The 25,645-nt window shown below is 44.2% G+C and overlaps 1 protein-coding gene across 1 annotated transcript in view; it reads left to right on the top strand.

The window, feature by feature from the left end:
• Positions 1–10,344: 10,344 nt before the first annotated feature.
• LOC126260828 (protein patched) overlaps positions 10,345–25,645 on the top strand; it is a 152,907-nt gene continuing 137,606 nt past the window's right edge. Inside the window, exon 1 of the mRNA XM_049958215.1 lies at positions 10,345–10,833. Within this exon, the coding sequence (XP_049814172.1) occupies positions 10,672–10,833 (162 nt within the window). The 5' untranslated portion in view covers positions 10,345–10,671. The remainder of the gene's footprint in view (positions 10,834–25,645) is intronic.

The raw sequence follows: 25,645 nt of genomic DNA, 5'->3' as shown, positions 1-25,645 counted from the left end.
CAAGGTCTATTCGTTTCCCCCTGGGGAGGCCATCTATCCTCCAATTGGTTTGATGTGCCATGCCACGATATCATGACAATCTCTGTATCTCAGAGTATGACATACACCCAATGTTCTCAGTAACTCGTTCTATGTGTTCTGATCTAAGTCTTCTCCTCCAAATGTTGCTCTCTATAGCTCCCACTAGAGCCGTGCAAGTTACTCCCTGGTCTCTTAGCACAGTGCGTATCATCCTTTCCCTTCCAGTTAGTGCTTCCCATATATTCCTTTTCTCGTAAATTCTACGTTGAAACTCTTCATATTAACTGTGCACCTCATTTTCAGCATTCTTCTGCAATACCATGTCTCAAACTCTTCACTTCCTCAGTGGCGTAAAAAAATAATAGCTGCATCTGTGTAGAAGTATGCTCTTATGATACATACAAGTAACTTTATTGTTTTGCCCAAGATGATTTATGGACACCGCCGCTTTTTTGTAAATTTCACTGATGAGAAAACTGCAACAAACCACACTTTTTGAATGAGTGGTTTATTTCACTGCAGCCATAGGCCAATTGTCATACGCCACCGAGAATGTCTCGTCTAACTCATGGTTCTGCATGTTACATACGATATGTTAAAAAAATAGGATGATGTATTTTGAAGGTGGTATGGACCAATATAAGAAAAAAATGTGCAGTAATTGTAGGTTCTTCAGGTGTCTTCAGACGGGCCATATATTACGGCAATATTTGGCGGCAATAGCGTTGCTGCAATGTGGCTGCAAAAGACGGCAGTTTTACGATATGAGTGGGCAACACTGCTGATGTTGCAGGCTGTTGGTGATAGTTGCTGACTTATTGCGAAGTGGAGAATATTTCATATTGCATGTATGTGCTACCTTCTCGCCCTCACCTATGTTTACTGTTCTATCGACGAAAGCGCTGCAGTCACGTGTCTGACCGAAAACAATATCGTTTCGTTTTTGCCATGTCGTTTGCTTTTGTTGCCAGGAGTTTCATAGTATCTCGAGATTTACATGGAGTAAGAAATAATAGTGTAAGCATTGGGAGAACAAAAAAAAAATAAAAATTGGGTTCTTTTTTTCAAACTTCCCTCAGTGAAATGTTTCAGTCCTTCCACCAAAGCACTGCATACTTCTGGTACCAAGAGGCCTATTGACGGATAGTGAACTTTAAAGAGGTACATTAAACTTCTGTAGAAATCGACATTGGCTAAAGCTGATCGCCAGTTGGGTTGTAATTGTTATACACTCACTCATATTTGTATCGGTTTTAACAGTTCTCGGACAGACTGCTTGTACGAGATATTCAAAATCGTGTTCCGACATTCTGCTAAAAATTTGAAAGAGACATGTATCCAACATCAGTTCACTAGTTAAATTTTCTGAAACACTTCGCTTACTTAAAAAGGAACGCATCTACAAAGCTCGACTGCTGTTGTTATTTTTAACTGTATTCCTCGTGTGATGTAAAACATGTGGAGCCGCACTTCATCTAACTCCCGTCCGTCCATTTCGTGGCAGTAGTGTTGTCGCTTGTAAAAACTTCAGCCCGAAAATTTATTGCCGCAAACATTTCTAGGCAGTAGTGGTCGGTAATGTTGTAGTGCATGTTATTGCAATTTTTTTGTGGCCGCGGTGTCCCGGACAACGTAGTCGGGATATATCGTCGGCAATATGGAGTTTTATGGCACATGTAAACGTACCATAAATGCATACCTCAAAAACTCTGAGCACTTGTTCGTCTTCTCTACAGTGAAACATGTATCTTCTACTGCAGGCTCTTTGCTATTACGAACCTGCAGAATGCAGCAAACAAACGAGTAAACAATTGAGAACACGTTATGCTATTTCTGTGAAACAGCAGAGCTTCTAATGTTATCTGCCTGCTATTTCATACGACCTGCACTTGTGGGCCATCAATAAAGGAGGTGTGCTTATGGTGTCCATTGATAGTAAGGCATGCTTCTGTCCGACGTCTGAGGGAATCACACACTCTCCGAAAGTCTCCGGGTTGGTCACGGATGCGCTGGCAGGCTATGATGACGCGTTCCTGCAGTGTTCGTACGTTATTAACGTGGCTTGTAAAGACCAAAGATTTCCAGTGTCCCCACAGCAACAAATCCAAGGAATTAAGGTTGGGAAAACGAGCTGACCAACATGGTGGACATGTCCGACCAATCCATAGCCCACTGACTGTCGCTTTGAGGTGTTCTCGGACATTTCGAAGAAAATGGGTTGGTGCATCATCATGCTTGAACCATATCACCGGCAGTTGTTGGAGATCAGAAGCCACAGTCTGCTAGTTGTTCGAAAATATGGCTGAATAATTGCGCAGGTACTACGCTGCGTTCTGGATAGGGCTTTTGATAAATTATCGATAATTAGATACATCGACATTTTCTCCAAGGAATTACGATAAAGAACGGCTATATTTTATTTCCCGATATATCGATATTGAAATGACAATAACAGATACCGATATTTTTATTTTATATTACATTTTTCCCAATTTTCGGTAAATATTTGAAATCTTTCTTTTGAAATTGTAGTAGAACATAACTTTACTTTCAATGTGTGATTGAGTCTTACTACTTTTTCAGCTTTCATCACATCCAGTCCTTCTCTTTGACTGTACGAAGCAAGTACAGGTGCCACAAAGAAGTCAGATTGCACTGAAGAGTGGATGTGTGAGTAGAGTAGCAAGATTTACGATGTGAACCAGTTACGTTAAAAACAATTTTTATCGCAACTAGTGAGCTACTTCTTCACACTGGCCTTCTTCAAAAACAGTTGCTGGAAAAGATGAACAATATTGTAAATGACAAGACTGGTCTTCGCGGTGGTTGGAGACGTGAGAGGGAGAAATTCTGACGTATATCGGTGCTCGGTGCTACTAACAGGAACCGCAACATTTAACTTCACCACGCAATTTTAACACTAAAACTGCTGGGTCGATGGGGTTTGCAGAAATGAAAAAACAGAGGTTAGACATGAAGTGCTCCAAACAAATTCGGCATGTGACAAAACCTGGGACGGACCCATCGGACACGTTTTTTTAGGCCACTTACTTGCAGTTGCCGTTGTTTGCAAAGTGGTTATCGCCAAGCTTTGACGTGCATCGTTTTCCTTTCAATTCTTGCTCTAAGGGAGATAAGCAGCTTGCTAGCTTGTTGATGTACAGAATAATGAATAACAGATCAATACTTAAATATACAGCTCTAAAACCGGCAGTATATTTTCTATGTGTAACCGATATTTTTATAGGCCGTTGCGCCAATATATTTTTTTTTTATATATAGATACTGTATTTCGATACGTCTGGTCTGTAATGATGTTTTTTTTAAATATTTATACATCGGATCTCGATATTTCCAAAAATATCTACAGTCCTAGTTCTGGGTGTTTCTCAGTAGTACAGTACACGGGCTCGGCCGTTGGTTTCATTTCCCAGATCATGACATAAAGTCATGGCTGCCATTTTCCGTGTGGACTAACAGGTCTCCATTATGGTGCTAAGTTGTGGCGCCTCTTTATTAACCGCTTAGTAATGTCAAAAAGATACTCGTTTTTCAAAGTAATTCTACGTATGTAATGGCAATAACTATATCCTACAGTGTTGTGATTTATGTAAAGTGTCATGTAAGCATACAGCAAGGAGATAGCGCTCCTGCTTTGTTTCGTGTTTCGGTATATACAGGGTGTCCCAATTATCTTCACCACCCTAAATAACTGTTTGTCCAGATGCAAATTACAAAATGTTTCAAGTAAATGTTCTTTAGCCGTCAGGGGGACATCAATCAGTATTATTGCCTTCGTTGTAGCTTTGTTTTTTACAAAGATACGAACAGCGGTATGACTTTTTTAAATGGCACCTGTATTTTTTATTCGGTAATTAATTTCCTCTCCTAAAGACCTATTCAAAAATGTATCACAGTGTACCATTCACTGAAACATAACGTTATTAATTACATAACACAACACTGACGTTGACGCTCCCAGCGCTTAGTGCAGGTACTTGGAGTAATGGAACACATCCACGAGCTGACTTTGACAGAGGACAAATATAAACATAAGTAGAATGCACACCCGTCATTCCGTCAACCATCGTAAATTGAAGAGTTGTGTGAGTAGAATGTACACCAACGAAGAGAAGGTAGAAATGCTACTCGTCTATGGGGAATGTAAGTTAGCAGAACAATAATTGCAATACTGTTTTCTTATGTACGGGTACATTTAGTACAGTAGTTTAGTCCTTTTAAATACTTTTGTGTAGAGTAGGCATACAGTAAAGGCTGTCCTTATTACAAACTGCATCAGCATAACGTTTCTTTTATTGTTGCTGTTGTTGAAGGTAGGCGAAATGTCACGTAGGCAACGGAACTGTACAGAGAGCGCTATCCTGACAAGAACCCACCTTCCCGACGGATGTTTTCTCGTCTTGTTGCGACGCTTCAGGAAACGGGAAGTTTCAACCCACGACAACGCAATCGTCGTAGCACTCGCACAGACGAAGCTGCCGAAGTTACTTTTCTCGCTTCCGTTACTATGAACCACATGTGAGCTGAGCACACGACAGCTCGAACACGAGATTAGCATTCCTAAAACCAGTGTACATCGTATTCTTGCACGTCACCGGTTCCATCCTTACCATGTACACCTACATTAAGAATTGCATGGGAATGATTTCCAGAATCGTGTACATTTCTGTCAGTGGACACAGCAGCAAATCCTCGCCAACCGGAACCTCTTCTCCAATGTTCTATTTATTGATGAATGTTCCTTCTCAAACGAAGGACAGGTAAATACAAGGAACATGCATTATTGGTCCGGAGACAACCCACGATGGCTTAGACAGGTGGAACATCAGCGTCAGTGGAAAGTTAACGTCTGGTGTGGGGGATGCTTGGTACTACAATTATTACTTTCGATTATATGTTGCACAAGAAAACATTGTACAGATATCATGCATATGTCATTTTAAAGAGAAACCCTGAAAGTTTTTTCTTTTTCATGTATACCGCCACAGCGTAGTTTGGTAATTTACCGACAGTGAGCACTAGTCGCAAACATGGCGAGTTCATGAAATGGTCTCCCCGATTACCAGATCTCACTCCATGTGACTTTTTTCTGTGGGGACACATTAACGATCTCGTGTATGTACCGCCTCTACCACGTGATGTAGCAGAGCTCCGGGAGAGAATACGGGAAGCGACTGCCACAGTCGGCGATGCCATTCTGGGACGGGTATGGCAAGAATTCAAAAACGGTTCAAATGGCTCTGAGTACTATGGGACTTAACATTTGAGGTCATCAGTCCCCTAGAACTTAGAACTACTTAAACCTAACTAACCTAAGGACATCACACACATCCATGCCCTAGGCAGGATTCGAACCTGCGACCGAAGCAGTCGTGCGGTTCTGGACTGAAGCGTCTAGAACCGCTCGGCCACCGCGGCCGGCTCAAGAATTCGATTACCGTATTGACGTCTGCCGGGTCACTCATGGTTCGCATATCGAATGTGTGTAAAAAATACTTTCAGAGTTTCTCTTCAAAATGCCATATGTATGACATCTGTGCAATGTTTAGTCCTCGTGCAATAAATAATTGAATGTGTTCCCGTTCTTTATGTACACCTTGTAATTCTTTCATTCAACGAGTGCACCACTGTATCGATGTCCAGGGCCACCACTTTGAGCACCTTTGAATGTTTTACTCCTGGGCAATGGTACAGGAGAGTCAAAGTCAATTTTGTGTTATGTTTTACTTGGTTTGCATTTGTTTTCTGACAACTCCGGCAAGTGGGACGAGTTGGTGATCCGGGGCTCATAGTCAGTGTTGTGTTATGCAATTAATAACGTTGTGTTTCAGTGAATGGTACACTGTGATACATTTTTGAATAGGACTTTAGGAGAGGAAATTAATTACCGAATAAAAAATACAGGGTGCCATTTAAAAAAGTCATACCGCTGTTCATATCTTTGTAAAAAACAAAGCTGCAACGAAGGCAATCATGCTGATTGATGCCCCCTGACGGCTAAAGAACATTTACTTGAAACATTTTTTGTAATTTGCATCTGGACAACCAGTTCTTTAGCGTGGTCAAGCTAAATGGGAAAATGGTTCAAATGGCTCTAAGCACCATGAGACTTAACATCTGAGGTCATCAGTCCCCTAGACATAGAACTACTTAAACCTAACTAACCTAAAGACATCACACACATCCATGCCCGAGGCAGGATTCGAACCTGCGACCGTAGCAGCGGCGTGGTTCCGGACTGAAGCGCCTAGAACCGCTCGACCACAGCGGCGGCCGGCGATAAATGGGACACCCTGTATAGTTATTCATGACAATGACTCGCTCAGTCTATTCTCTTCTGTTTGCCTTTAAGATTTCCTTCTTGTGAGATAAATGCAAATAATAGTTGGGGTCAGTAATAAAGTGCAAAGATACAATTTAAAGACATTTCACAAACTTATCACTGCACAAAAATGGTTCAAATGGCTCTGAGCACTATGGGACTCAACTGCTGAGGTCATTAGTCCCCTAGAACTTAGAACTATTTAAACCTAACTAACCTAAGGACATCACAAACATCCATGCCCGAGGCAGGATTCGAACCTGCGACCGTAGCGGTCTTGCGGTTCCAGACTGCAGCGCCTTTAACCGCACGGCCACTTCGGCCGGCCCTATCACTGCACAGACTTGTACCATTAGGACTAATGTATGCATCCTACTTACCCAGAACTCTGCATACGGTTTACTGGAACAATACTAACGAATGTTTACTGCATGCTGTCTCCACGGCATCATCACAGGAGTGTGTGTCCTCGTTTGTTTACTGCATTCTGTACGTCGTCCGTAATCGCAAAGGGCATGGAGTAGAAGAGCTGTGTTTTGCAGTAGCGAAGATATGCATGTGCTCATTGCTCTTAAGGTATGAATTTTAGAGGGCATGTTCACTGGACTTTTTTTGTTTTTGCTACCTCTCAAAATATGGAACTGCGAAGCGCACATGGTCAAGTGGTTCAAATGGCTCTGAGCACTATGGGACTTAACTTCTGAGGTCATCAGTCCCCTAGAACTTAGAACTACTTAAACCTAACTAACCTAAGGACATCACACACATCCATGCCCGAGGCAGGATTCGAACCTGTGACCGTAGCGGTCGCGCGGTTCCAGACTTTAGCGCCTAGAACCGCTCGGCCAACCCGGCCGGCAAGCGCACATGCCTGTAGGCGAAAACGATCACCATCTATGTAGCTATGAAGAGGCTTTATCATATAGACGTTTACTAAATCGCGTTGAAGACACGCAAAGCAGCTGCGACCAGCAAACATAAATTGTCCAGTATGTTATATACTACAGTCAAAATTCAATCTTTGTTTCCGTTTCTAATACCAACTCGGCAAAATATATATCTGAGCAATGTCGGGTTTTTCAGCTTAGTAGATGTATGAAGAGAAACATTTCCTCAAGACAAAACCGCGAAAGTTGTGAGAAAAATCCTGGCTGCCGTCTGATAATGGGGCCAGGCGTGAAACTAGTTACGATGAATTGGTTGGTTGGTTGGTAGCTTGCTTGCTTGGCTGTAGGGGACCAAACAGCGAGGTCATCAATCCCATCAGATTAGGGAAGGACGGGGAAGGAAGTCGACCGTGCCCTTTTCAGAGGAACCATCCCGGCATTTGCCTGAAGCAATTTAGGGACATCATCGAAAACCTAAATCAGAATGGCGAGATGCGGGTTTGAACCGACGTCCTCCCGAATGCGAGTCCCGTGTGCTTACCCCTGCGCCATCTCGCTCGGTACGATGAATTAAATCATTCATTCAAAAAATGTGATTGGCTACAGCTTTTTCTTCAGTGATGCATACAAGTAAGCTTGTATGTTTATGCTACTTTGTCGAAAATTGTCATTTTGAGACCATGACTGTGCAAAATGCAGGTTGATTCTTGCAGAGAAAGATAATGCAACGAGCCCATTTTTATTATGGTATTTATTTAAATAAATAGCGCCACTACTGGTTTCGAACCTACAGGTTCATCATCAGACGGCTTGTCCACGTTAAGACACATTTTTATTGTAATTATTATTATTATTATTATCGTATGCATCAATTACAGTGATACACATTTATCAAAACAAAGAAATACGTATAAAAATGAACATGTGAAATTATATATAGAACACAAGTATTAAATCGGCTCAGACTACACTCGGTTGGCCGGCCGGAGTGGCCGAGCGGTTCTAGGCGCTACAGTTTGGAACCGCGAGACCCCTACGGGCGCAGGCTCGAATCCTGCCTTGGGCATGGATGTGTGTGATGTCCTTAGGTTAGTTAGGTTTAAGTAGTTCTAAGTTCTAGGGGACTGATGACCTCAGCAATTAAGTCCCATAGTGCTCAGAGCCATTTGAACACTCGGATGTTGATGGACTCGATCCAGCGGAGTTCCTCTTGGGATGCTTGATGCAGCTTCTCAATGCCACCAGGGAAGCGTCTGATAGGACAGTCACTCACAGTGTGGCTCATTGTTTGGGTGTCACCACAGCCACACACACTGTCACTTGAAAAGCCCCACTTGTGCATGTTGTATTTGCACCTACCCTCTTCAGTCTGATATCTGTTTAATTGCACCCACACCTCCCTTGGTTGGTGGAAGCCTGGAACTGGAACTGTTGGATTGTCTACAAGTTCGTGATTTCGGGTTCTTGTAGCTTGCCACTCACGTTTCCACTCTGCGTCCTGGTCGAATTCTGTGATAGCATTTGGACTCCCATTTTATATGCTTGTCTTCTAGATTTGAGGCGTTTCCTGGGCAGTGATAGCAAATCGTCACGAAGAGGGATCGAGTTGCTTTCAGAAACTTGCTGACAGAGCTTGTAAAGCTTGTAAAGCATCTGGATGACAGATGTTTGAATGCACTGGTAGCCAGCAAGCAGGTGTAGACCGGACTGTGCCACTAATTACTTTCATAACTGAGTTCAGTTGGACGTCTACTTTCACTTCGTGGGCGCTTCGGAGCCAAACTGGTGCACAGTATTCTGGTGCAGAGTATACCAGTGCAAGGGATGCTCCTCGGAGGACTGATGTGGTTGCTCCCCATGTACTGCCTGCAAGCTTTCTCACAAGGTTCACTCGTGTTTGTATCTTCTTGTCCAAGTTGGAAAGGTTGGAAAAGTTCTGTCCAGAGTGACTCCCAGGTATTTTGGGCTTTCGTTGTATCTGACTGTGCCAAAAGGGCCGAACTGTGGGCTGATCTTTGCTGATGAAAGGCGATTAGAGAGATGGAACAGGCTTTCCTCGGTTTTAGAATTTTTTTATTGTAATGTATTGCCCACTCCAAGGAATTTTTACAATATGGGAGAATAAAAAGTACAAGCTAACGTATACTACAACAAAAAAGTATCTTAACGTGAACCGGCTGTCTGATGATGAACCGTCGGTTCGAAACTGGTAACAGCGCTGTTTATGAAAATAAGTAACATTATAAAAAGTGCCATTGTCATCTCTGCAAGAATCAACCTACATTTGTTGTGTTAATCTGTTTGTCACACGGAATGGCAAATAGTGTTTGCTTTGCTTCGAGAGAGACTACTCCTCGCAAAAAGGCAAGAGAAGGCCTCTAACAAGTGTTTCGCGCGCCGCGCTCGGGACATTTCTATTGCCGGTTTTAAGCTTGTCGTTTATCAATGGTAGTCCTCGGACGGCAGCCGCCGAACAATTGACATGTCCACCTCTGCCAGGTGGTCCGCGGAACCACCCACGACAGCGGCGTCCGTTTCAAAAGCGGAGCGGTGACTTCGCAAGACAGCGTCGGAAGCCGTCAGGTGCACAATAGCCTGGCTCGCGACTAGGTGGTCGTAATTTCGAGAGGGGGGTGGAGGGAGGAAGGAAGGACACGTGTACGGCGAAAGCAGCGGTAGGTACGCGCCAACATGCGTAGTAGCCGGTGGGAGCAGCTATTTGCTGCACTAATGGCAGTGCCATTTGGGCCAGTCACGAGCGAGCGGGTACCGCTGGCCGCGGTCTCTCTCTCTCTCTCTCTCCCCCGGCCGGGAGGTTTTTGTGAGCGCGCTCCGTGACGCCCGCCTCGGGGCCAGATTTCTCTGTCCCGCCACCACGTGTGTGGTCCAGCGGCGCGGTCGCTGGCGCGGGCGGTGGTGGGGAGCGGGAGGAGAGCTGGGCGCCGCGGGGAGGGGAGGGGGCGGCCTCGGCGCAGGTTGCCAGGCAACGGCCGCGGCGCCAGCCAATCCCAGCGCTCGGCCATCTCCGGCCGCCGTCGGCCGCCGCCGAGCTGCGGAGCGAGGAGCGGCAGAGAGCGGAGTATACCAGAAGGAAGTCGCAGGCGAACGCTCATCAGTCCGGACCGAAAAGCGCGTAGCGGACGTTCTTCTCAGTGCGCGTCGTTTGAGAGGTAGTGCGGTGCCGTGCCCGCGGCGATCGTAGTCAGTCACGGTGCCGGCTACAGAGAGCAACCGTCGCGCGAGCCAGCGGGTCGCGTTTCTGTTGGGACGCCTGCCCCCCGGCGCGAGGGCGCGTGTGACGGCAGAGTGTTGTCGAGTGCGGAGCGCCGCCACCACCCGCCTAAATGTGGATACTGGAGGCTGGCGGCGTGCAGTGGCTGCTGAAGCGGACGGCCGAGCTGCCTGCCCCTCCGCACCGACATGGTGAGCGCGGCGGCGACCACGACGACCGCGACTACGACGACGACCTCGTCCCGGAGGGCGTCCTCTTCTTCGTCCTCCTCGAAGCCGCCGACGGATCCGGACCTGCTCGTCAGGCCTAGCTGGACCGACGCTGCTGTCGCGCTCGCCCAGGTCGACAAGGTAAGCGCAGAGCGCCAGTGGCACAGTAGTTGCGCGTTCGCGCGGTGGGGTAACGGGTTATAGGGAGAGGGCCGCTGACCCGTGCTGCCAACAGCTGGCGCGCGGCACACATACACAAGGACGTCTCGCGGCCGCCGCCACTGCCGGAGTCGGGCTGAGCTGTTTAAATCTCGCGCACTGCCCTGCACGTGTGCGCAAGTGCCGATGCGCGGGGACGCCAGTTTCCTGGCGACTGGCGAGCGTGACACGCTTGCGGCGGCCGCCGGGACCACCCACGATCCACGCCACACCGAAGCGAGGCGCGTTGCTTTCTTTATGGAAGACCCTCCCGGCCCTCCTCGGCGGAGGACAAGGAAACGACAAAAAGGCCGCCACTCTGTCTTTCCCAAACTGTTGTGACAGGCGGCGCTCTGGCACTCCGTGCAGCTTCCCAATTGCCTGACACTGCAAAAAAAACACCGGCCTCCACTTGTCAGCTCCTCTCGACGTCATGTATTGGGAGCTTCCGCTCCAAACCTCCAGTTTTGAAGACATCCAAACATAAATTCGGAAACTTAGCACACAAAATCACACTAATTCGTTCATTAGCGGTTTTGTTTATGCCCCTGTACCCCAAAGTTGGGTGACGAAGCATTTAACTTAACGGAACACCCTAATTTCCATGTGTGAATTCACACACTTTATCACATACCGTAGAAAGCCACTAAGTTGAACGTTTTTGAGGAGAGCACAATGTAAATTTAGTAGCAATACCTGTTTTTCCCTTTTACTTACATTTCTAATTCAATTAATAAACCTGTCCAACACAGTTAATGTTTATGTTCCCTTAGTGCTGTGAAAAATAAGAGAAAAATTCCACATATCTCGTATATAAGACCTGTGCTACACTATCAAAGATCTGTGACATGTTTGATTAAATAATGTTTCTTTGCATGGCTATTTTCTGCAGCAGCTGTCAAAATCAATTATTTGTCTCCGTCTTAAGCTTACTGCAATTAATCAAAGAGAATTTTACATCGGTCGCGCTTCAAATTGGAGACAAGTGTTTGTGCATTTTTCGTTATTTTGGATTCCAACCAGTATTTTTTTTATAAATTTGGTGTGGCAATTTGCTTACGGTATTTCAGCCTCTTGTTTACATATTCTCCAAACTACTGCTTCTTACCTCTCTGCTACCAGAGAGTTGGAGAATATGTAAACAAGAGACATAAACACCGTAATTAAATCGCACGTCAACTTTATAAACAAATTGTTGGTTTTAATTTAAAACAACCAAACTGGCACAATGACCACAGAAGATGCTTTGTAAATAAAAGCAAAACGCGTCTGGTGTAAAATTACCTTCATTTAATTCCAGTAAGCTTAAGAAGGAAAAGCCAATAATAATTCCTTTTATAAAATCTATGACCACACTGTAACATCCAAAATATTTCATAAAAAGTCTTTTATAAACAATCTGTGACAGATTTATTTTAGACTGTAGCACGGTTCTAAAACATTTACATTGCGGCACATGCAGACGCCGGCACTTAATCCATTCCCTACTCTACTCTACTTTGTCACTTCCGCGACTTTTTCTAACATATGTTGCGTCTCCTCTGTGATACAGGCCAGGAATGTGTTCTTTCTCATCTCTTTGTTGTCTCTAGGTTGCGTGGTGACCCCTTTGACCACATTTGAACTAATAATGCACGCCGTCTTTTGATTGACTTTGTCACTCAAAGTATCTAACTGTAAATTTTATTTTTAGTCAGTGGTTGCTGTATTTCTATACTGAATGTTTCATTAAATAATAAATTTTCCAGTTTTGTTTACATTTGACCCTCGCTAAGCAGGAAGATGCCGTCTTTGTTGGAGATAAGTAGATGTAATAACAGCCTTCTAAACTACATCCGCACAATCCTCTTGCTCGTCGTACTAAGAGTGCAAGTATTAAGATATTTTGAAAGGAAAATCAGGACCGTAAAAATTAGAACAAATCTGCAAAAAATGCCACATTATGTAAACGAAATAGAATCCAGAAGTAGCATTTTTACGAACAGTGGCAATGGCTTGGTATATCCATCGATTCCTTTAATACACTGGAGACAAAATTGTTATGAATTTAGAGTATATCTCAACTAATCATCAAAAAACGAGAGAGATGAGCACATTTTTTGTCTCGAAAGTGTGTACCATCACTCAGTTTGTACTATAATATCTCTTGTAACCTTTTCTATATTTCTTGCTGCATTTCTAGTCCTCTGACAATTACTTTCTTATAAACCTTATTCGGTTACTATTCGTGCAATTTAACTCCAACTGGGCAGCATAAATTCACCATGGCACTTGTTAAACTTAGTTTCCGCTTCTTATTTAGCTGTGATCGAGAGCAGTTGATATAATACATTTGGAAATGGACTTCCTGGCAATTAAAAATCATTAGTGAACGTATGTAGATTATATACCTTGAGGTATTTTATCGTTTAATACTAGAGATTCATGTTCCGCCCCGAAAACGTACTTCGAAGATTGCCGTTCTCTTTTGTGTAGTATTGCACTAGTTTTGTCGATTCGTAAGTTTTGGAACGGTCCTTTCAGGACGGCAGCAATTAACAATTGTGTAACTTAGTGTATAAATACCCCGCTGGCGCTAACGTTCAGCATTTCAACAGAATTATCGATTTCAACTTTCGTTTCAGTTTTCAGTGTCAAGAGTGTAGCACTACTGTTATCTGTGGTAAGCTTCGATGTTACTCCTAGAGTTCTGTGACAGTTCATTCTTTCCAAGGAAAAGGGTCTTTCCTACAGACCTGAAAAAAATATATCAACAGCCGTATCACTATTTAATAATTTTATTTCGGTGCCTCATTACCACACAGAGTTGTTGTTGGAGGTGTAGAGAGTCCACTTCTATGGAGAAGTTCTAGTTGTGTACGGAAACCAGTTGGGTAGAGTAGTCCCTATAATAACACAAACGACTGGGTGACTTACCTAGTGTCCTGTATAGGGCCGTGAAGATCGTGCCAGTAAGCCACCGAAACCGATAGCTAAATAAAATTGTTGAATAAAATTACGGCTATTAGTATCTGTTTTCTTCAGGTCTTCGAGCAGGCGACGCCCCATTCCATCACACAAGATGGAATTACAGGACAGTTCCTAAATTTCAGTAGCTATCTTGTTTATGCAATGGAGTAACTTTATTGACAGAGAGTTAGTAGCCAGTACTGAATGTCAGCAGTTGTTAAAGAAACTGTGTTACAATAATTTTTCGAAATTAATTTACAAAGTTCGTGATGTACACGTAGTGAAGAGGAGAAAACATTGACGAATCGCTCGCCGTCCATTGTGAGGAATCTAGGGACATTTCGTAAAGAACAAATACATTTTTGAGACACTGAAAAATTTCAGTGGTTATTTTGTTCATGGAAACTCAGTACCTTTAATGTCAGGGAGTGAGTTTTTCCTGCACAGAATGTAAACAATCAGTATGGATTCCTCAGCAAACTGCGTTACAGTAATTTTTCTGCGTTAGTTTACAAACTTCGTCATGTAAATCTTGTGAAGAGCAGAAAACAACGGTGATCGCTCGCTCTGACGGGGATCTAGCGAAATTTAGTGAAGGAGACATACACTTTTGAGACCCTCCGAAATTTCAGTGGTTGTTTTGTTCCTGCATTCGCAGTAACTTTGCTGTTAGAGAGAGAGTTTGTGCCGGTAGTTATTGTAAACAATCTGTGTAATGGTTCTCCAACAGTCGGTAGAAAACTGTGTGAGAACAACCTGCCATTCACAATGTTATGCTAAGCTAGTGGAGAGCACAAAGCGATTGTGAACCACTCGTCGTGTTTTCAGGAGGGAGTGGAGGGGGATAGCAGCAGTTCAAATCCCAGTCAGACCATCTAGTTTTCGTTTTCCGTGGTTTCTCTAAATAGCTTTTTAAGGCAAATGCCCCGAGTAGTGCCTTTAAAAAGGAAACGACTGATTTCCTTTCAGCCAGAGCTTGAGTTCTGTGTGTAATCTCACGGTTGGCGGGATGTCGAAACCGTAACCCTCCTTCGTGTGGAGTTGTAGGCGGGCTGGGCACGGCACACAGTAGCTGGTTGGACGGGCGCCCGCCGCTGACTGGACCACCTCATGAATGGAGCCGCGGGCGCCTGCCGGCTGTTACGTAACGCTGACTGATATCAGCCCCCGCCAATGACGCGCGCCGACCTGGCCTCGAAGTGGGGACAGCCGCGCGGGTCCCGTCTTGCTATCTGTCACACACGAATGCCGGACATTTGCCACGTCGGACGTTTGCCACACTTGCTCCTTCGCCAGGTAGCGATCCCTCACGTAAGGGGCGTCTTTCCTCGTACTACTTCTGTCCGCTTTCAAACCGCAACTTTTGGCAAACGAAAGCAATACCGACGATTATGTCAGTATGTAATTAGTTCTGCCAAGTATAATATGAATCCTTCTGTCTGTACGATAGCTTCCTTTCACGCTTACTGATTGCGATAGAAACAGTCCATCGCCATGGGAGCAACAAGAAAGGAACGATGTAAAGAGAATGCGAATGTACGCTAATCATTTCTTTTCGATCATTGCATTCGTACCTACTTTAATTACTACAACTGCATGCCCAAAAGACAATAAGGAAAGAACAAATTGGTATGTGAATGAATGTTTGAAAAGATGAACGACATACTCCATATTAATTTACACTCTAAAATGCGATATCCCTTGCGGTGAAACATTAGTTAGTAAAGTGTAGCGGGACAGTGTTCAAAACATGACTGAAAATACGTTCACTAAATAGACATAAGAACATCTATGATTGATATGTCATCTAAAGTCGACTACAATTTTAAAATGTTGGAAATAAGGAAATGAAGTAATACAGAATACTATGCTTGTAACGTACGTTGTTGTTCTACACTGTTTAGCTCTGGTATTTACAGGGTCACAGAGAAAGCATCCTAGGTTTTGGAGGGAAAAGCCGTAATTGTAATGTTCTGCACTACAACAGAAACAAGAAGCAGAACTTGAGGAAAAATAATGTAATGTGTCTTCCAATTCACAAACGACATTGAAGCAGGTAGCTCCTGTGACTTAGTATGGGCATAGGTGATATTCTACAACCGGAATAAATTAATAACTGGCTCCTTTTACCGACCCCCGGTCTCAGATGAAACAATTGCTGAAAAGTTCAAAGAAAACTAGAGTCTCATCACAAATAGGTACCCTACTCATACAATTATACTTGGCAGTGACTTCAATCTACCTTCTGTATGTTAACAAAAATACATTTTCAGACCCTATTGCAGATAGAAAACAACTTCCGTAATTGTTCTAAATGCTTTTTTTAAAATTATTTTGAACAATTAGTTCACGAGGCCATTCAAATAGCAAATGGTTACGAAAACACACTTGACCTCTTAGCCACAAATAATCCTGAACATCACGACGGATACAGGGATTAGTGAACACTCAGTCGTAGGGAGGCTCAATTCCGTAACAAAGAAATTCACCAAAACTAAACACGAAATATATATTTATAAAAGCAACCAAAAATCGGTTGACGTCTTTCTAAGAGACAGTCTCCAATCCTCCCAGGCTATGTAAGTGAAGACCATATGTGGCTTAAGTTCAAAGAAATAGTATCAACAGCACTCGAGAGATTCATACCAAATAAATTAATAAGAGACGGAACTGATCCCCCATTGTAAACAAAACAGAACAGAAAGCTGCTGCAGGAGCACCGAGAAAGGCAAGTATAATTTAGACGAACGCAAAATCTCCAAGACTGGCGAAGTTTTACTGAGGCTCGAAATTTGGTGCGGATTTCAATGCGAGATGCATTTAATAGTTTCGACAATGAAACTCTCTCTAGTAATGTGGCGGAAAATGCAAAGAGATTCTGGTTCTATGTTAAGTAAACCAGCGGAAAGGCTCAGTAAGTGATGAGGAGGAGGAGGAGGAGGAAACGACAAGGGACCCGACACTTCGGAGCAGGTAAAATCGTGGCAAATGTCCGGCGTGGCAAATGTCCGCACACCGTCGCACACACTCCTGCCGTCAAAAACAGCACGCCGGCCAAAAGGCTTCCGAAGATACATTCAGTGTTGTGCCGACATAGAGGAAAATGCCGAGCAGCTAACTGCAAACTCTGCGGAAGCGATTCGATGTTTTACTCTCAGTATCAGTTTTGATTCTCACATGACATATCGAAGGCTTCGGATCAACGCTGTCAGATAGATGCAATATTTCTTGATCTCCGAAAAGCATTTGACTCAATACCATATCTTCGCTTGCTGTCAAAACTAGTCATACGGGGTGTCAAGTGAAATTTGCTACTTTATTGAAGAATTTTTCGTAGGGAGGACGCAGCATGTTACCTTGGATAGTGTGTCATAGTCAGACGTAGAAGTAACTTCTGGTATACCCGCGGGAAGTGTTTGGGACTCTTGCTGTTCACATTGTATATTAATGACCTTGCTGACAACATTAATGTTTGTTGGTGTCACCGCCAGACACCACACTTGCTAGGTGGTAGTCTTTAAATCGGCCGCGGTCCGTTAGTATACGTCGGATCCGCGTGTCGCCACGATCAGTGATTGCAGACCGAGCGCCGCCACACGGCAGGTCTAGTCTAGAGAGACTCCCTAGCACTCGTCCCCAGTTGTACAGCCGACTTTGCTAGCGATGGTTCACTATCTACATACGCTCTCATTTGCAGAGACGACAGTTTAGCATAGCCTTCAGTTACGTCATTTGCTACGACCTAGCAAGGCGTCATATTCTTCAAGAATGTATTCTGAACAGATAAAATTGTGAATCATGTACCGTCAAGAGCGATGTTGATCGTTAATGGATTAAAGTTAAGTATCAAACTAATTACGTCCGCTTTCTAAACTCTAATTCCTTGTCATGTTGCAGACCTCGCGTCAGTATAGTCCTTCCCTCCTCACGCCAGCCTGCTTGAGCTAAAACGCGTGCATTTCGGCCTCCAGTTGTAACACGGTGTTGGCTCTTCTGCCAACACAACAATGGTAACCTCAGACTTTTTGCAGGCGCTGCAGATATCTGTGATGAAGTACTGTCTGAAAGAATCTGCATAAATATTCAGCCGTATCTCGATAAGATTTCAAAGGGGTACAAAGATGGGCAACTAGCTTCATATATTCAGAAATGCGAAGTTGTGCACTTCACAAAACGAAAAAACGTAGTATGTAGGACTATAGTATCAGTGAGTTAATGCTGGAATCGGCCAACTCGTACAAATACTTGGGTATACTTTGTAGGAATATGAAACGGAATGATAACAAAGGCTCAGTCACGGATAAAACAGGTGGTAGACTTCGGTTTATTGGTAGAATACTGCGGAAGTGCAATCAGGAATTGCTTACAAATGACTCCTGCGGCAGTTTCTAGAATATTGCTAAAGTGCATGGGATCCGTACCGAACTGAACTAACAGGGGATATTGAACGGCTACAGAGAAGGGCAGCCCGAATCACAGATTGTTTGATCCGTGGGAGAGTCACAGAGATACTGAAGGAACGGAACTGGAAGACTCTCGTCGATAGACGTAAACTATCCCGAGAAAGTCTAACCTGCTTTAATTGATGACTCTAGGAATATACTACAATCCACTACGTATCGCTCACACAGGAATCGCGAGGAAAAGGTTAGAACAAAAACTGCATGCACAGAGGCATTCAATCAATCATTCTTCCCGCGCTCCGTAGGCGAATGGAACGGGAAGAAACTCTAATAACTGGTACAGTGGGACGCACCCTCTGGCATGCACCTCACTGTGAATTGCAGAATATATATGTAGATCAGGCAAAGCTGTCCACAACCCGAAAGCTTCTCCCTGGTCGAGATACTTTATCGTTGGCTTCCCCAACCCTTAAAATCATTTACCTGCCAATTATTGGGAGACCTGCAGTTTATTGTAGACTCAGAACGACGGCGACGGTAACGTCAAGAGTGCCCGAGGGACGTGTGATAGAACCGCTATTATCTTCTATATACAGAAATGATGTGGCGGACCGGGTGGCCAGCAGTCTGCGGTTGTAAGCTGATTTTTTTATTTTCTTTTTTTAAACTTATTGGCTTTCAGAACTTGTCAATACACCTACCTTATCATAGGAAATGTCACATTACAATTGGTTTTGACAATTAATGGTGCAGACATTATTTAAGGCATACATTGTTTCTGTGTAACATAGGAGTAACAAAGGGCTGATTCGACACAAAATAAGATTTACAACCAGAGTATACGAAAACGAGTAAACAAGACGAACACGTAACACAGGGTACACACTGGTCGTATGCTGTAAAAATCCTACTATTAATACAATAAGAAATGATAAATTGACGTTGGTATACATTTGGGATATTCCCAATTTAGGTCAACATTAATGAAAGTATATCTAAATTAATATTAAAATATTCTTCGTACGTCCTTCGAGAATTGTTTCAAAAGTACTGGATAGAGAACTGAATATCTGTGCAAGTCTCTAAGTACCATCTAGACAGACCAACAGAACAGTTTAAAAGCTCGTTTGCTGATGATGCTGTTGTGTACGGGAAGGTGTCGCAGTCCAGTGACTGTAGGAGGATAAAAGATGACTTAAACAAAATTTCTAGTTGATGTGATGCCTCGCAGCTAGCTCTAAATGTACAAAAATGTAAATTAATACGGATGAGTAGAAAAACAAACTCGTAAAGTTCCGATGCAGCATTAGTAGTGTCCTGCTTGACACAGTCACGTCGACTAAATGTCTTAGGTGTAAAGTTGCAAAACGATATGAAATGGAACGAGCATATGAGGATTGTGATAGGGAAAGCTTGACATTCGGCTTACTGGGAGAATTTTGGGAAAGATTGGAGCGTGGTTCGTCTGTAAAGGAGGCCACATATAGGACGCTGTAGTGCGACCTATTCTTGAGTACTGCTCGAGTGTTTGGGATCCGCACTAGGTCGCATTAAAGGAAGACATCGATGCAAATTCAGAGGCGAGCTGTTAGCTTTAATTATCGGTAGCTTCGAACAACACGCAAGTGTTACGGATTTTCGGGAACTCAAATGGGAATCCCTGAAGGCGAAGGCGACGTTAGTTTCGAGAAACACTGTTGAGAAAATTAGAGAAGCGGCATCTGAAATTGACTGCAGATCGATTCTATTGCTGCCAACATACGTTTCGTGAAAGAATCTCGAAGATAAAATAAGATACCTCGCTCTATTTGCGAGTGGGTCAGGAAAGGAAATAAATGGTAGTGACACAGGATAGTAAGTAGATACAGATGTAGAATTTTCACATTAACAGTCTAATGACAGAAAGAAAGAGAAGACCGATTGAGGACTAAACCCTGCTCCTTTAGATTTGAGGGGTCAGGAAACTGAACTGAATTTTTGCTTGAGGTAACAAGTGCTACGACGGTGGTGTAGCTCCATCTGTATTCCGCCGTGTTTGTTAGACAAACTAATATTGCTTTTCCCCATTCCAGCGTACGAAACTAATAAATGTAAAATTATTTCAATGTGGGTGATGATAAATTGAAATTAATCCCTTTTTTTCTTAAAAGGAAATATTTCAAAATACTAATCGTTTCCAGAGTCAGTATCAGGAACACTAAGTCGGTGAAGTATATCAAAGAATGCAGTGATAATATTGCTTTCTTTCTAGAAGTGCTTCTTGTAGGTTAACTTGACTCTCCAGCTGTAGGCACGGAGAAAAAACATGTATACTTGGATGACTGTGAAATAGGTGAAATGTCCTAACGCGCTGCTTTAAGAAAGATACGTCAGTGTGCTTGTAGAATGTGAGTAATTTTGATATCACCCTTATAGCTGTACACACATTTTAAGCAACGTAGCTGCTCGAGGTCATTCTTGTGCAGGTTTCCGCAACACGTGTGACGAACACTGCCTCTGTGGAGGTTTTCTGTGTTTACGACGACATATACTAAATGCCATTCTGACAATTTCCCCCAGCGAACACAGTAAGTCAAAATAACAAATCTACATGACTGTAATGAATAAAGGACAGAATCTTTTCACATAAATGTTGACATGCTCCAGTAGGAGTATGTGTTTGTATTACCATTGCAGGCACTCTAATTCTGTTTAAGAATTATACACGTTCATCTAACTGTACAGACTATTTTGTTCACTATTTCGAGGTAAACAATGTATCAGAAACAAAAATAGAGGGTGAAACGTTAAAAATGGATAACCAGCTAACCTTGACGTAAAAATAAATGAAAGTATGTTTTTATACATTTTTTCAGTGACTAAAGAATACAGATAACATATGTCAGTGGTGCCTCGACGTTTTATATATATTTTATAATTAATGACTTGTACGTTGTTAACCTTTTAGCCACCAGGAAAGTTTTCGCACTGTGCGGCAGGTAGAGGAAGTGTTTGCTTGAGAGAACAGGAGTGAATTCTGAAACTGTTTGACGAACAGCAGGCCCATCGCGTATTTGTTCCTTATTTCGAATTCCTCCTCCAAAGACGAGAGCGATATTAATAATAAAATTAGCAGCCTCAGACTTTGCAGTGTATAAGCAGCTTTTCTCCATCCTAACACAAGCGAAAAGAAATATGAAATCACAAACTTATCTCGTTGAGTCATTTAAAGTTGTTTTTGGCTGAAAACAACTGCGTCAGGATGTTACTAATTAGACTGTGCTTTCCGCCAGTGCTCTACGCAAGTCTGCAGCTCGTTGTCCCTGTCAAAATGATGTTTTCATAGCCAGCGGTTTTCGCCGGCCGCGGTGGTCTAGCGGTTCTGGCGCTGCAGTCCGGAACCGCGGGACTGCTACGGTCGCAGGTTCGAATCCTGCCTCGGGCATGGGTGTGTGTGATGTCCTTAGGTTAGTTAGGTTTAAGTAGTTCTAAGTTCTAGGGGACTTATGACCTAAGATGTTGAGTCCCATAGTGCTCAGAGCCAGCCATAGCCAGCGGTTTCTGTGAGCAGATACTAAACTTAGGCCTTTATTGTGAGTGATCAAACGCCTCCCATCGAAAACGCTATAGGCGCGTCTTTATTGTCCCTGCGGAGTGCGGTTGAGAATTGTTCGAATGGTACAAATGGCTCTGAGCACTATGCGACTTAACTTCAGAGGACATCATTCCCCTAGAACTTAGAACTAATTAAACCTAGCTAACCTAAGGATATCACACACATCCATGCCCGAGTCATGATTCGAACCTGCGACCGTAGCGGTCGCTCGGTTCCAGACTGTAGCGCCTAGAAACGCACGGCCACTCCGGCCGGCCTTGAGAATTGCCATGAAGAAGGAAACGCATGACAGTTACGTTATATGGGCTGCTTGGCATCAGACGAAATGTCTCACCAGGTGCTCATACTTGTGTGGGACGCTATTTTCTAGTTATCTTTACGTGATTACTGTGCGCTGTGATGTGATCGATGGGCATACTAGAGACACGGTCCAACACATCTGTGCAAAGCTTCATCAGATATTCACTGTGGTTTCCATTTCGTGCCCGGTCGGACCTTAGTTTCCGAATAGCCCTCGTAACATTCCTGAATTGGACCGGCCTCCCGGAACAGCAATTAGCATCTTTATCGTCTTTGGTTTTGGCTGTAGAGTGAGGAAAAATGGATTGTCATTCCTCCACAGACATTCATCTACATCTACATCCATACTCCGCAAGCCACCTGACGGTGTGTGGCGGAGGGTACCTTGAGTACCTCTATCGGTTCTCCCTTCTATTCCAGTCTCGTATTGTTCGTGGAAAGAAGGATTGTCGGTATACCTCTGTGTGGGCTCTAATCTCTCTGATTTTATCCTCATGGTTTCTTCGAGAGATATACGTAGGAGGGAGCAATATACTGCTTGACTCCTCGGTGAAGGTATGTTCTCACAACTTCAACAAAAGCCCGTACCGAGCTACTGAGCGTCTCTCGTGCAGAGTCTTCCACTGGGGTTTATCTATCATCTCCGATTACTAAATGATCCTGTAACGAAGCGCGCTGCTTTCCGTTGGAACTTCTCTATCTCTTCTATCAGCTCGATATGGTACGGATCCCACACTGGTGAGCAATATTCAAGCAGAGGGCCAACAAGCGTACTGTAACCTACTTCCTTTGTTTTCGGATTGCATTTCCTTTGGACTCTTCCAATGAATCTGTCTGGCATCTGCTTTACCGACAATCAACTCTATATGATCATTCCATTTTAAATCACTCCTAATGCGTACTCCCAGATAATTTGTGGAATTAACTGCTTCCAGTTGTTGACCTGCTATATTGTAGCTAAATGATAAGGGATCTATCTTTCTGTGTATTCGCAGCACATTACACTTGTATACATTGAGATTCAATTGCCATTCCCTGCACCATGCGTCAATTCGCTGCAGATCCTCCTGCATTTCAGTACAGTTTACCATTGTTACAACCTCTCGATATACCACAGCATCAACCGCAAAAAGCCTCAGTGAACTTCCGATGTCATCCACAAGGTCATTTATTTATATTGTGAATAGCAACGGTCCTACGACACTCCCCTGCGGCACACCTGAAATCACTCTTTCTTCGGAAGACATCTCTCCATTGAGAATAACATGCTGCGTTCAGACACCGCATTGAAATTGTCTCCAGTTCAAGCCGTCACATAGGCGAAATGTCAACGTACCCCTATTTATGTTCACTAATAGGTGTCCGGATACTTTCTACTGGGTAGTGTTTGTAAGTTACTATCGCAAGGCAGCGCCTGCAGGTGGCGCCTCGGACGGACGGCGGCGGCCGCGTCCTTCGCCTCAGTTGTGGCGAGGGCGTGCCCCTGGTGCGGTGCGGCTCCGCGCGTAGGCGTGGGCGGGGATAAGCGGCGGGTCGGCCGGGAGGCGCCGCGGGTGGTCCCGCCGGTGACGTCACGCCATTGTCACACGGGCGAAACAGCGGCGCGCGGGCCCGCGGTAGCGCAGCGGCGAGGGGCTCTACCGCCCATTGTCGGCCGTCACGTGACGTGATGTGACGTGCGCACGCATCCGCCCATTCCGACAACTAGTGCTTGTGCGACGTGTCCGCACAGACAAACACGTCCATAGATCCCTCGCTCGTCTAGAAATAGGCATACGAAGATATCATAGAAGTGTGTCTTGGCCACATGTTGCTTTATTAAAATACTCAGCATTGCCCACATATGTAATCATTCCAAACTTCTATTAGTCATTCTCCTCCTCCCCGTTCTCTCTGTCCATCTTCTCCTTCACATCCTCCACGTCCATATCTCCTACAACCCATCTCCCTACTCACCACTTCCATTCCCCATCTCCCCCCCCCCCCTACCCCGCTCCACACGGTCCATCTCCTCCTCCCGACTCTCCGTGCCCATTTGTTCTTATCCTTCTGTCCATCTTCTCCTTCCCCCTCTGTCCATCTTCTCCCTCCCCTGTGCCCATCTTCTCCTATAGTCCTTTTTTCTCATGACGTTATCACGCCTACTCCAGGAGAACACTTTTTGTTCTTATCCCCACAGTATTTATACTGAGGCGATATGCACATATACCGATGGCGGTAACATCGCGTACACAAGGTACAAAAGGGCAGTGCATTGGTGGAGCTGTCACTTGCACTCAGTTGATTCTTGTTAAAAGGTTTCCAACGTGATTATGACCACACGACAGGAATTAGGACTTTCACTGAGGAATGGTAGTTGGACCTAGAGCCATGGGACATTCCATTTCGGAAATCGTTTGCGAATTCAGTATTCAGATATCCACAGTGTCAATGTGCCGAGAATACCACAGTTCAGACTTCCCCTCTCATCATACAGAACGTAATGGCCGACAGCCTTCACTTAGCGACTGAGAGCAGCGACAGTTGTGTAGAGTTGTCACTGGTGCCAGATAAGCAACACTACGTGAAATAACCGCAGAAATCAAAGTGGGACGTACGACGAACACATCCGTTAAGACAGTGCGGGGAAATTTGGCGTTAATGAGCTATGGCAGCAGACGGCCTAGGCGAGTGTCTCTGCTAGCTCTGGATCATGGTGTCCCGGGTTCGATTCCCGGCAGGTTGGGGAATTTCTCTGCCCGGGGACTGGGTGTTTGTGTTTCTCTCGTCATTTCATCATCATCATTATTGTGCCAGTGGCTAGATTGGACCGTGTGAACGCTGGACCGTGTGAACGCTGGACCGTGTGAACACTGGGACTTTGTATGGAAACTGATGACCGCACAGTTGAGCGCCCCACAAACCAGTCATCATCATCATTCATTCCAGATGTTTGGACATCACGTATTAGAGCGCAGTCTCTGTGACAATGTATGACTGAATAAATGGTCTCTAGCATGGAACCCATGCATTTCCAGACATAAGTTTATTAGAACTTTTTTTTCGTACCCTCTCACCATCATTGGATAGCAGTTTGAAACGTACGATTTTTTACCCATTTTTATTTTCCTGATTACAGCGTCATCAGTCGCGAAAGGAAAAAAAGGTTTCAGAAGAAACTTATGCATTTTTGTCCAATTCTGCAATGAAAAAGTTGCTGCCCCGCTCCTCCACACGAGCTGGGGAGGGTGGCCGAGTTCAGTATCTTGCATGTTCCACTCCAAGAAGAACAAATTTTAACTATAAATTACTTCTATCCGACGTATAGTTTTCGATGTAGTTCAATGCCTTCAGATAAACTGAACAGTCTGTATACACGATCCTGATGGACTCGGTATGCCGTTGTCTTTTGTGAGCCAGCTCTCCCAGCACCACCTCCACGTTGCGAGGCTAGGGCAATAATTTCATAACTTTTATTTAAGAAACACTATTCTCGACGTTCTATTCCTCCGACAAAACGCCACTGTGG

Source organism: Schistocerca nitens, chromosome 5 (assembly GCF_023898315.1).
Source record: "Schistocerca nitens isolate TAMUIC-IGC-003100 chromosome 5, iqSchNite1.1, whole genome shotgun sequence".
NCBI classification, from domain to species: Eukaryota; Metazoa; Arthropoda; class Insecta; order Orthoptera; family Acrididae; genus Schistocerca; species Schistocerca nitens.
The sequence above is the reverse complement of the archived record's forward strand: the minus strand, read 5'-3'. Positions and strand labels throughout refer to the sequence as shown.